General features: G+C 37.3%; 1 protein-coding gene across 2 annotated transcripts in view; it reads right to left on the bottom strand.

The window, feature by feature from the left end:
- GAA1 (glycosylphosphatidylinositol anchor attachment 1) overlaps positions 1–12,435 on the bottom strand; it is a 51,380-nt gene that overhangs the window by 19,159 nt on the left and 19,786 nt on the right. For both annotated transcript variants that reach the window (XM_081738297.1, XM_081738299.1), the window contains exons 9-10: positions 8,875–8,978; positions 5,799–6,001 (exon numbers count right to left, since the gene is read on the bottom strand). In XM_081738297.1, coding sequence (XP_081594423.1) covers positions 5,799–6,001; positions 8,875–8,978 — 307 coding nt within the window. The remainder of the gene's footprint in view (positions 1–5,798; positions 6,002–8,874; positions 8,979–12,435) is intronic.

Raw genomic sequence — 12,435 nt, 5'->3', positions numbered from 1 at the left:
AAACAAAAATTAGAGACACTAATGCAAATGCGACGATATTTTTTTTTTTTTTTTGGATCGTCATGAGTTTTACACATATGTTACAATTTGATTCTTTTCCAAATAAAAAATAAATAAAATAACCTTAGTGATAAAAATGACAACAGTACTTCCACGGGATTCGAACCGTCTACCTTCGGTATACAAACTCGTTGCTTTACCTAACTGAGCTATTTGCTCTCTTACGTAAGCTGAACCTGTTCTACAGTAAAGACGATTTTTCATTACGATTGGGCTAACAATTCGTCTTTTTCCATAGGTAATTTCCACTATTTGCACTATCTATACGTTAATACTTAGCATAGATTCATATATTTGGAGTTCGCTGATAATGCATATAATAAGACATACTAGAAATATTTCGTTAAAATTTTCGTTTATAGATCTAATCCACGCTTCTCTCAATGACATAGATGTCGCTGCTTCGTGTTGAACTGCAGAATTCCCTTGCGTTCTTGAAAATTTCCCACTTTAGCAGAGTTGGTAATTCTCGAGATTTCTGTCGATTTAATGTTTTTTGCTTCTAATTTCTTTATTTTAAGCTAATATCTAACACAAATATTAAAAACGGGTTTGTTATTAACCTGTCCTGCTGGGGAAACCTTCCGAAATTTCGAACATATAAAGAAAACGGAGATATTTTCAAAAAACTTCAAAATAAAGAGACGCGTCATTTATTTTGCTCATGGTAGTACATGCACTACGTAGCGACATATTTCAACTATCTTCCACCAAAGCTGCAAAGCGCTAACAGCGTCGGTAGATGCGTGACTGTTAGTGGATCTTGTGATTGAGAGTACCTGCTGAATGTCGGTCGGAAAAGAAGAAATAAAGCAACGCGTCAACAATAAATTCTGTTTCAAATTGGGTAAAAGTACAACAAAGACATTTCAAATGATCCAAACTGTTTACGGTAATGAGGTACTGAGCCGTAAGAATGTGTTTAAGTGATATGCAAGATTTCATGATGGTCAGGAGAACATTAAAGACTATCCACGACCGTGATTGCTGTGTATTTGCAAAGCTAATCGAGGATGTAATTGGAATTCCAAAGTCCACTGCTTATTTCATTCTAATCGAAAATTTAGGCAAACGCGGTTTGTGCCACACACTTAGTAACGAACAAAACATTGAAGATTCGAGGATTTCGGTCTGAATATCGATAACAAAGATCATGGTCTCTGTTGCACAACAATGCAACCGTGTGCAAGAGCAGTATGGTACGCTAGGTTTTGGTCAAAAAGGGAGGTTGGAGCTCGATCACTACCACTCATAATATTTTTCAGATTTGGCTTCATGGAACTTCTGGCTTTTTCCGAAACTGAAATTGGCGTTGAAAGAAAGGCGTTTTGACGCCATTCCAGGCATCCAAAAAGCTTTCACCGCGATTTTAGAGGCAATTCCGAAACAGGAGTACCAAGACTGTTTCACGAAATTTTGCAACCCCTTCAATGCTAGTTAATTCACGAGGTGTCTACTTTGAATAAACAATATCATAATCTACCAGTCCTCAATGTCTTATCTTTCACTTCTCATTAGCCACCTTTTTCAGTGGACAGACCTTGCATTTACAAATAAGCCACGGCCCATGAACCCTTATCTTTACGAACAAGTTTTGTAAACAATTTATCTTTCTGTTCACGAACGATATTTCCGGGTACGAACGACTGTGGCATAACCCTATGCGCTCACTATTGCTTTCATGCGTTTGCCATACACATTGTCAAGAGTGTTGTGTATAAAAGCTTTACTTTTTGTGTTATTAGCCGACTTCTTTCAGCTCTCATTGTGGCTCCTAAGAAACAGAAGAAAAGTGTTAGTGATAACAGGAGTCAGAATCCTAAGCTAGTATTGGCGTACTGCTCCATTTAATTTTATGTAACTTACAGGGTGAGTCAAAATTATGTGAACAATCTGAAGTTTGGTTTGTTCGTATCGTTCGTGTGCATGAACGTGCACCCCAAAGGTAAATATGTGGAGTACCGTGACCGCTACTGGTGTAATTGACCCATTTTTCTTTACAATCCCAACAGTGACTGCAGATGACTACTTGCAAATGCTAGAGTTTGCCATTGATAACATGCTCCTACAACTTAGACGGGAAGGTTATTTTCAACATCATGATGGTGCACCGCCTCATTTTGCTCGTGCTGTTCGCGCTTATCTTGATCAAACGTTCCCAAATCGTTGGATTTGTCGCGGCGGACGTTTGCATGGCCTCCCCAATCTCCGGATCTTACATCCTGTAACTTCTGGTTATGGGGTATGATAAAGGAGCGCGTGTATAGTACAAAACTGAGAGAATCTAAGAACTCAAGAACAGAATATAAGGTGTGATATCCAACATCCCCTTCCCCCCGAAATGTGTGTTCGTGCACTAAATTGTACTGCTGAACGTTGGTTTATCTGTATTAATCATGACAAGTTGAGAATCTATATAACGAAAACACTTGACTAAATGCTTTTTCTCAAATAGTGTTCACATAATTTTTACTCACCCTGTATCTGTCTTTAAAGATAATTTTATTTTCATTCTGTATTCTTCATCGCAGAAAACATTTAAAATGTAGAATATTCATACCATGTTTCTATAGACAGAACGGATTAACTCTATTTACAATAATTTCAAAACGGAAAAAATAATTTCGATTCGCGAACAGCATTATGGGACGGATTAAGTTCGTGACCCGAGGGCCCTTGTGTTAACAAATGAAGATAAACTTTTAACTTTATTATTACATATAATTGCTTACCATAAACATTAAGATTACTCGATTTTGTGTCTCCGTGTTTTATGAGACGCTGAGGCAGTACCTATCTGAATTAATTTTGTGGCATAAGAAATCAGTAGGTTGAACCCCACAGAAGTAACCCCACTACTGGATCCGTTCTGAGCCAATTTAAACCATTAGACTCATCATTAAACAGCTTTCTACGATTACGTTTTATATTATCGGCCATTTTCTTCCAATGTCTTTTCCCCAGAGAATTTCCAACCTATATTTTATACAGTACGCAAGTATTCCCTGTGTGTACGACGTGTTTCATTCACTTTAGACGTTTAACTATTCGCACCGTATTCGGTTACAAGTATAAACGAGAGACAGTCAAATGAAAAGGTTAGAAATGCGATAACATTTAGAAACACCAATGGATTGTCCTAAGAGTTGGAACGCTACTTCAGGGCACGGCAATAATGTAAAAATAGTGCAAAATACTACAACAAGAGCAATCTATCATACTACTGACAGTGTTTCGAAACTACTTTTTCTTATATAATTCTTCGATAGAATTGAATCTTTTCTACCTTTTCCTACTTAAAGAAACAATAGCAGAACCTATTTCTCTTTGACGAATGTTACCATTTTTACACCACTCCTTCGCCCTCGTGTCGAATGCCAGACGAAGACGTAGCAATATGGTAAAGATGGCAGGATCACCAGCAACATGCACCGAAGAGAAGCAATCTATCACAGAACTGACGTTTTGAAATTAAATAGTCCATTCATACACTGCACTGATCCCCTTATACATGTCCTAAATATTTATATTTTTACTATTATCTTCAAGTTCCTTAATTTTAGCTTTCAAAAAATCCCGTTTCTTTGTTGTACAAGTTTTGGAAGTTTGCCTGATGTCTGAGAAATTTTGTGTAGTTATTTCATTCGGATTTTGTAGCCAGCGTAATCTTGCCTGTTTTCTCTAACATTATTATTTAATTTTAATAATTGTATGTTAAAACTATTTTGTTTATTACAAACTAAATACAACAATTATTTAAAAAGTAGTTCACAGAATTCCACAACAATATGATACGTAATCAAATGCAGTTGAGTTCGTTCATCTAGCTGCTTCCTTAACTTAGATTTTGGGGGAAATGTTATATTGGCAACACTGGAATTTCTATGGATGGCAACATTGAAAAATTTCACGTTCATATTTTCTATAATAACATAGAATAGCATTATCTATGATTGTGGTAAGTTGCATTTCATTATCTCCTTTCACTTATGAATAAACAAGCAAAAGAAAAACGATAAATTTTGTGTTACTTTTAGTGTCAGGCTCTTAAGGTTCTTGCTGTCTTCAATTGTTTTTCTTACGAGGCTATTGTTGAACTTTGTTATATATTCTGTAATACAATTCCATATTGAATATCGCATTGTCACAACTAATCTTCAATTCTCCTCTTTCGTTATCAGACGGAGATTGTCTTTTCATTCCTTTTCGTTGTAATACATACTATCTTCCTAGCTGAAACCGTCAGAATTTTTGTAATCTCCGTGAAATGTTCATATCCTTCTCAAGGGCGGCAAAACTGTTTTTCAGTTCCAGCTGAAATATTTTATGTTATTCTCAGGAACTCTCTCTTTTTACTTGTTTCTGTCGTCTCATTAATCTAATACCTAATTTCTAACTATTTCGAGGTTTCTGAACTCAGAAAAAGAATGCTATCACTTAATCACAGTAAAGAGAGGTAAACGACAATGCCTCCAGATATTTAAAGACGTTTTGAGACGTCGATAAAGTAACAGACGTTTTGAAACTATTAAAATAAATAAATAAATAAACAACAGAATGAACAAACCAAATTGTATTAAATACATTTGAAAGGTACAGTCTTAAGCTATTTTTCCACATAATCGCCATGCAAATTAAGGCACTAATCATACCGTGGCACAAGTTTTTCAACACCGTTGCGGTATAAATCTGCCGCCTGCGATGTCAACTACTGGCTTATACTGACATGCAGTTCGGCGTCAGTATCAAAGCGCTGTGTAGCAAGACAGTCTTTATCGCTGGGAAGAGGTGGTAGTCGCTTGGCACGAAATCAGGGCTGTATTGTGGATGATCGAACACGTCCCATACAAGAGCTCTCGGGTACGCTTGGCCGTATGTGGACGTGCGTTGTCGTGAAAAAATAACACCTTCGCGCTAAGTTTTCCCCGGTTCTTGTACTTCAACTGGCTTGTGGTGTTCTGTCAACAAAAACCAAACCACAGAACGCACCTAACAAGAGGCGGGATTTTCTATTGCAGCGCGCAATGTAACACGTCACAGAAAGCACAGTAAGAGCGTCACAGTCCTCATGCTACCATAGCTGGGTGCGTACTGAGTGTGGCAACGTTCTGACACCAAGATGGCGGCTCTAGCCCCGCCCACTGCTCTGATAGGCCAAAACGTATGGTACTATCTGCACAGCCCTTGTATATAAAGTTTGTTGAAAAGAAACTCAATAACCAGAACATTTGTACAACTTTCAATTGACTATTTAAACGAAATAAAAATATAAATAAAATATGACAGTGGCTTTACAATTATTTTCAAAGAAAACTGAAATGTTTGCAAAGGTCGAAGAGAAGCATAAACTGCTTAGTTTTTAGTTTAGTTTATTTTGAGTGTAACGTCAGTTCAGCAGCGAGGCTATATGAGACGTGGACCTACTAATTAACATGGAATCCGAACTACATGAGCTCCCGCCGGGAATCGAACCCGGGCCTCCCACGCCAAAAAGCATAAACTGGTATTAGATACTAAAGCTACTAATATGAACTTCATAGTAGAAACAGAAAGACTACTATTATTTAGTGGATATGGAATCTCATTCTACGTTATAGATGCGTATACACAAATGAACCTATATGATTTTCCTTAATTTAAGTTGTCATCCCGCTTGTATTCGAAATTGATTGAATGAAACTGTAAGAAGATACAGAGGAACAAGATGAGTGTCTCTTAAAGTTTATTCACAAACTTACCTGCCGTGGAGGTGCATCCCCAGCACCATGCTTTTTGCTGTGTTTTTCTGACTTTACTTTCGGTGACTCTTCTTTCCTTTCTGAAATAGCTTTTTCCTCGGCCTCTTTTCTCTCCGCGATTGCTTTTTGCATTTTCAACCAAACAGCTAAGCCTTGTATGAGTAAGCTACCTCCTAGAAGACCTAATGGGGGCATGTACAGACCTGAAATTGGAAATATCACATGTATAATCTTCATGGATCCATAACTTTGACAGTAACATACATAAACTAAACACTGAAAACTTATTTTTATCTTTATATCAATGAAAAGGAGAAAGCAACCGATTGAAAGTAATTTTTACACACCAAATCCTCTGAAGGTACGAATTCAATAATTCACAAAGAGTGAAAAAACGCATACTGGGCCATGACTCGAACCCGGGATCTTCGGCGCACAGTGTCGATGCGTTAACCACTACACTACCTAGTTCGCTCCCAGAACAGTCATACACTCTCCCACTTTCCAATGCTCTTGGTCTGAGTGGACGAGCATAGATTTCATGACTGTTACACTATGTTATCGGTGTTTATCGTCTTCCAAACAGACACATTATTTTATCACTTAAAAGGTGGATTTATTATATCAAGGAATGATATCTTCTTGGTTCTTTACTTTCGTTATAAGCCACTGGTTGCACTTGTTGATCAAAACCGACGATAAGGAGGGAAGGGACAGAAAACGAAAGTTAGAGAGATATTACTATAACATTGGACCTAAACTATTGTAAAATAAAAATTAAACAATAAAAAAAATTATCACTGATCTTATGTATGGAAACCAGAAGAAATAACAGATTTTAAACCACATCAATTCGTACACAAATGTGAATTCAATGATAAACAAGTGAGGGCACGGTAGCTACTTCTAGTGCGTGAGAATCATGGTTCAATTCCCGGCCAAGTTAGTTTGTGGGGACAACATCGTGTCTATGGGATTTCTCGGAATACTCCCGTTTCCTCCTACTTATCATTCCACTAACTCTTTCATAATCATTCCTTTGCTTTAATCATCGTCTGCCTTAGCGTAAAGGGCATAATCGTGGGACGTTAAACTCAAAGATTTCATTTCAATTTTTCAATGATAAACAAAAATGTACTCCGGCTTATCGACTTCAAAAGTGAGAGAATGTATTATTGTTCACGGAACCGATTGAATAGGGCAATTAACGCATGGGCACAATAAGCAGGAGATCTAAGTTGGATTCTTAGTTCAGAATGCACTTTTTTTTTTTCACTCTTTATATATCATCCGATCTTCGTATGCGTGATATATATGTAACAAAAAATCATTTTTTAATCAACCTCCACCATTCCCATAGCCGTAAAAAGCCACCACCATCCTTACTTTTTAAATACAGTATAACCTACGGGTGTGCTGTGCCGAGCTAGAGTACAACCATACTTTGTTATTCTAAATGCTCATTATGAACCAAACTTCGTGTATTTGGAATACAATAAAACGGTAGTATCAAACAATAATTATACATTAACGGTGTCTTTAATACACGGTAACCAAAAAAGTTCTTGCCCTTCTAGAGCAGTGATAAACAAAGAGCAATACTTGGACGGTACGTATCTTTAGGTTTCGAATCTCCATCAGCAGCCAACGTTTCTGCAGCTGCACGATACCCTGGTGATAACACTCGGAGGTCGTAGATGCACAGAAGACTGTGAATGCGTTCCGCAGGTCTCTTACAAGTTTTACTCTGTTGGTGCAAGGTCCGGTGAATATGATACATGACAAAGTGTCTCCCACTTAAGTTGCTGACGGGTCTCCGGATCGTATTTGCTACATGTGGTTTGGTATTGTTATGCAGGAACCATCACACCCTTGCAATTCATCAATGCCGGCTCCTTCTGCCGTAATGCACGGTGCAGCCTTTGCAACTGCTGAGAGTAGAGGTCAGCAGTGAAAGTCCGACCAAGTGGAAGGAGCTCGTAACGCAAGGAACATTGTCACGTGGCGATAACCGGTCTGCTACGCTTGGCAGTCTCATAGAGGATCAACTTTTCGTGACCATGAGCAAACGATCAAAGATGAGTGCGTTCAGGTGCCGAGTGAGAAAGAACAAACAGGCTGTCACTTGTTGCTCCTAGTTGGCTGCTGATAATGTGTGGGGTATCCACTTGCTTAACTTGTATGACTTCCTTATTCCATGCAGGTGCAGTCTGACTGTTTCAGCGGAAACATGGAACTTTTCTGCAAGTTCATCACACGTTAGACCACTGTCCTCCTCGATACCTGCTTTTAGGGCCTCGTCATCCAACACATGTGGTCATCCACTGCGAGGTTCATCCGAAAGGCTCACATCTTCCAAATGGAATTTCTGGTACCAGTGCCCGGCGGTGCGTTCGTTCATGGCATTCTCCCCAAATACCTGGCATATGCGGCAGCCTACTATCATAACAAACACACACAAACAAGCTGCTTCGATACCTCCATTTTTCTTCGACACTAGACGAGCTATGGCTGTTGTGTGTGCGTAACGTGCCTGTATTACTGAAGGCCGATGGTCAGACTAACTCTCGATCGCTTGGCAGGCACGTACGTTATTTCTTTTTCTCTCTGTGAGCGCATGACTAACGGGACATTAAAAACTGCACGAACGTTTTTGGTTTCTTTGTATTTTAGCATTCTGAATACACTTGTAATAATGAACAGGTAAATATACATCATAATTTGGCCTATATCTGTGATTATCTACAACCGACAAATCTAACTTTATTTTTTTCTCTGTACCATTTGAATTGTTGATTTAAATTTTTCTTTTTCTTTCAAAGCTTGAAGTTTAAACACGCCTCTTTTTATTTCTAAAGAAAACGTTTAGTTTTTTTTTCTTATCGTCATATTTCTAAATCTCTCTTGATTGTTTGAGGCGTTTTTCATATATTTTGTCAGCACAACTTAATTAATAAATATTTCCCTGACTTTCACGGTCAGTCTAAACTTTATATGTTACTAGACAACCATGAACTTCTATTCCAGTGAATTACAAAAGTGTGCGAAAAATTGAAATAATTTTAGTGGATCTTACCTATTGAAATATATCGATCTGTAGACGGCAGAAGGTAGAAGAAAAATGACTGATGGAACCTTTCCAGGAGATTGTTTAAGCTTCGGAATATTCCTTCCAGTACCCTGGAATTAGAGCACAAAGTAACATCATGATTTGGATTTAGGATTTTACATTTCTGGTCTTTCGGCATCTAAGGCCATTTAGCCCTTCATGTTTTGAGGGATGACGTTCCTCGGCGAGCACACAATCCTGGGAAAGGGAAGGAAGGAAGCGGCCTGGGACCTATAAGTTAGATACCACCCCGGCATTTGCCTGCTGTGAATGAGGAAAACCCAGGAAAACCTTATTAAGGGTGGCTGGCCTGCGAAAAGCGTTACACTTTTTCGATCGAGTGACCCCACCGGGACCGCTCGCACCGAGGGCGAGAGCGTTAGCGACTACGCTACACGGGGCCACAATAAAATCACGATTTGGTTATTATAAATCTATATAAATATAACTTTCAAAATCACAGAATATTAAGAACGATTTTTGTTTTCGTTCATACTTCAACTATTTGAAATCCATTAGAAGTAACTCCTGTCCCTACATACAGACTCTTGTTGTCTAGATGATTTGAAGCAAAGCCTCAACATTTTCCTTGCTATTGTATGCATATTTTTTTTTTTTTTTTTTTTAACTTTCGGCTTAAAAATTCTGCTCAGCAAGAAGCGAAGAATTCTACTATTTAGACAGTTTAATACGTACGGGATACAATAGGGAACACCAAGAGTAACAGTTTTTAGTTTATTAGAAGACCCCTTTACAAAACAAATTCATGTTTTATATTCAGTAGTTGGTAAGATGTTCGTAATCTTACATGCAAAGCGAATATTAATGCTCTTACTTGATATAACAGGTGGCTGAAATCTCAAAATGCAATAAAAATATTTTGTATCCCGCTGGTTTGGGGAAAGAAGCATGTTTTTACGTAAATGTAATCTTCCGACGCTCGTCAGTGGTGTCACAAGACGACTTCTGCTCTTCTCAACTCTGTTAAAAGCACATTCACATACAAACTCACAATTTTAGGAATTCTCAGAGACTCACTGATTGACACTCCAAAAAATGGAACCAACTGAAGTTAGTATTTTTTTTAAAGACTTTAATTGTTTTTATTGAGCACTCTCTAATCACTTTAACTGAGATCGGGTTAGTAGAATGTTTTGAAAATTTGTGAATTGGTTAGAAACTAAAGGCAATCTATCTATTAAAATGCTACAATAGTAATAGAGACGCCTGAGCTCCAACCTTTAACTTTTGATTTCAAACCTTTCATTTACGATTATTTGTGATTTCCGTTTAACAAAGACAAATATTTTAAATAAATTATTTAAATAGATCTTTTTCATAAAGTTTATTTTTAAAATTACTGTTCAAAGCCTTTGTATTTTAATAAGCACTCTCCAAATCAATGCAAATGAATTGTGCTGCCATCTTTGGAGTTCTTTTAAACTATATGTTTCTGGAAGTTTATATGTTTGTGGCCAATCCTTTCGACAATGATATCTCGTAAACTACAGGCTCTAGAAAGATGACGTTTTCACTGATCGATTGCAAATTTTATGTAGATTGTCCACCTCTAATTGAATATTTAAAAGACATGGCCATTATTTCTTGATTACATTTTTCGGGTACACTGGAAGTGTTGAAATTAGAAAAAAAAAAAAAAAAAAACTAAAGCATCCTCCGCATTATACATTCCAACACCACATAATTGTATATGGGGGTTGCATACATCTCAGGCGTTTGTTTCATGTCCAAATTATAATGAAAAACGAAGGATAATAATTTCTCCACTCTAAGTTGAATCTTTATTGTTTGGAGTGTTTTGCTCAATGAATACCATATAACACTGACATTATAATTAATTGTGTACGTAATGTATTTGCTTATTACATACTGCATGCAAGAAGAAAGAAAACACTGATCACACATAAATTAAAAACTCCAACCGGAAGTAGGTTCAAATCTTGCAAACAGTGCGAGATATTGAAAAAATCTCCCTTTTATGGTCTCTCTTCCAATTTTTATCAAGACTTCTTTCACTTGTGTCTGTAAAGGGACATGTACAGATGTGAGGAATAACAAGGAGATTCATGCTCATATGTGAATGATGCGCTGTGTAGAGAGCACAGGTTCAGCTAGTTAACTTTAAAATTCCCTCTTCCCCTCTTTTAATGTGAAAATTATGATCCCATTATAACTAGTGTTAATGTAATAGAAAGGAGAAATATCCTTCCTCTAAAAGACGAGTTGGTGTGATAAAGGAGAATGAAATGGACCAATAGAAACGAGACAAGCCAAAGAATTTATATGCGGCAAAAGTCAAATACAATTTGTATTTGCTAATCGTGAAAGTCGAGTTCAGAACGGAACCTTAAGAAACCAAGAAAAGACGAAGGCAATCTTACGAAGAAATCAAAAACGAAGTGTTTGAATGGTGTAATTGTGCTCATGCAAAAGACCGTCCGATTAGTGGAATTAGTGTTAACAATAAAAACTAGCAGTATATCCTAAAATTGGGATAAACATTTTAAATTCTACTAATAGCAGGATTGATAAATTTCGTCTCGCCAAAACACAGTTTCTCGATCAATTAACCATAGGTACACGAAGGGGTTACACGTAACACTGCACACCAAGGGAAGGTTTAAAAATGTCCACATGAAAATGTTTTTCCTGTTGCGCCTTCAGTTGTCTGGAACAGAAAATAATAATTTATATGGTGCACATTTTTTAACCTTTCCCTGGTGTACGTAGGATTTCTACTTTTAGTATCATCACTCTGAAAACAGCAGGTCTTTTCTGTTTATGTGTTTGCGTCAGGTGTACCCGTAGCGACGCCCAGTGTCAGAATCTTCAACTTTAGCTGGAAATAACCTCATGGACATTATGGTAACACGTTACACCAAGGAAGGGTACTTTATGTCCACCACGAAAACGTTTTTAATTTTTTTTTTTTTTTTTTAAGAAATTAAATGTATTGAATGACAGAAAAAAAAAATGTATATTATTTTTGATCCAAAACCTGTTATGATATGATACTGAAGAAACATCCATAAAAATTCTTAACCTAATAAAAATGTAGTGCAGTTTTTAACCCACCTTGGTGTACGTAGGGTCAGTGGCGGATCCAGGGGGGCACCCCCCCAGAAGACGAAACTTTCTTATTTTAAATATATAAATAAAACCCATCCCAGAGTTTGAAGCTGTTCAAAGTAGCTCTAAGTAGCAGTATGACAAACCCCCTTCCTTCCAGAAGTCGGTCCTGGATCCGCCCCTGCGTAGGGTTAATGGTGATATGCAAAAACCACTGAGGACTGTTTACTGACTACATATCTCGCCGTGCCCACTATCATTAGTGCATACCACGAGTGCCTGTTATTTAGTCACTACTGAATATACTGATGGCAATATAGTATTTAACATGGCCTTGTTTTCATGGCAATTCCGGGCTAAATACTAGCAACAAAAGTCTTTATTGTTTTACTTCTTTTGAAGATAAGTCACTGCAAATTCTGTTCTTGTAAAGTTTAT

The sequence above is a fragment of the Thermobia domestica genome, chromosome 2 (genome assembly GCF_964235325.1).
Source record: "Thermobia domestica chromosome 2, izTheDome1.hap1.1, whole genome shotgun sequence".
Lineage (NCBI taxonomy): Eukaryota > Metazoa > Arthropoda > Insecta > Zygentoma > Lepismatidae > Thermobia > Thermobia domestica.
This window is presented reverse-complemented; position numbering and strand designations above follow the sequence as displayed.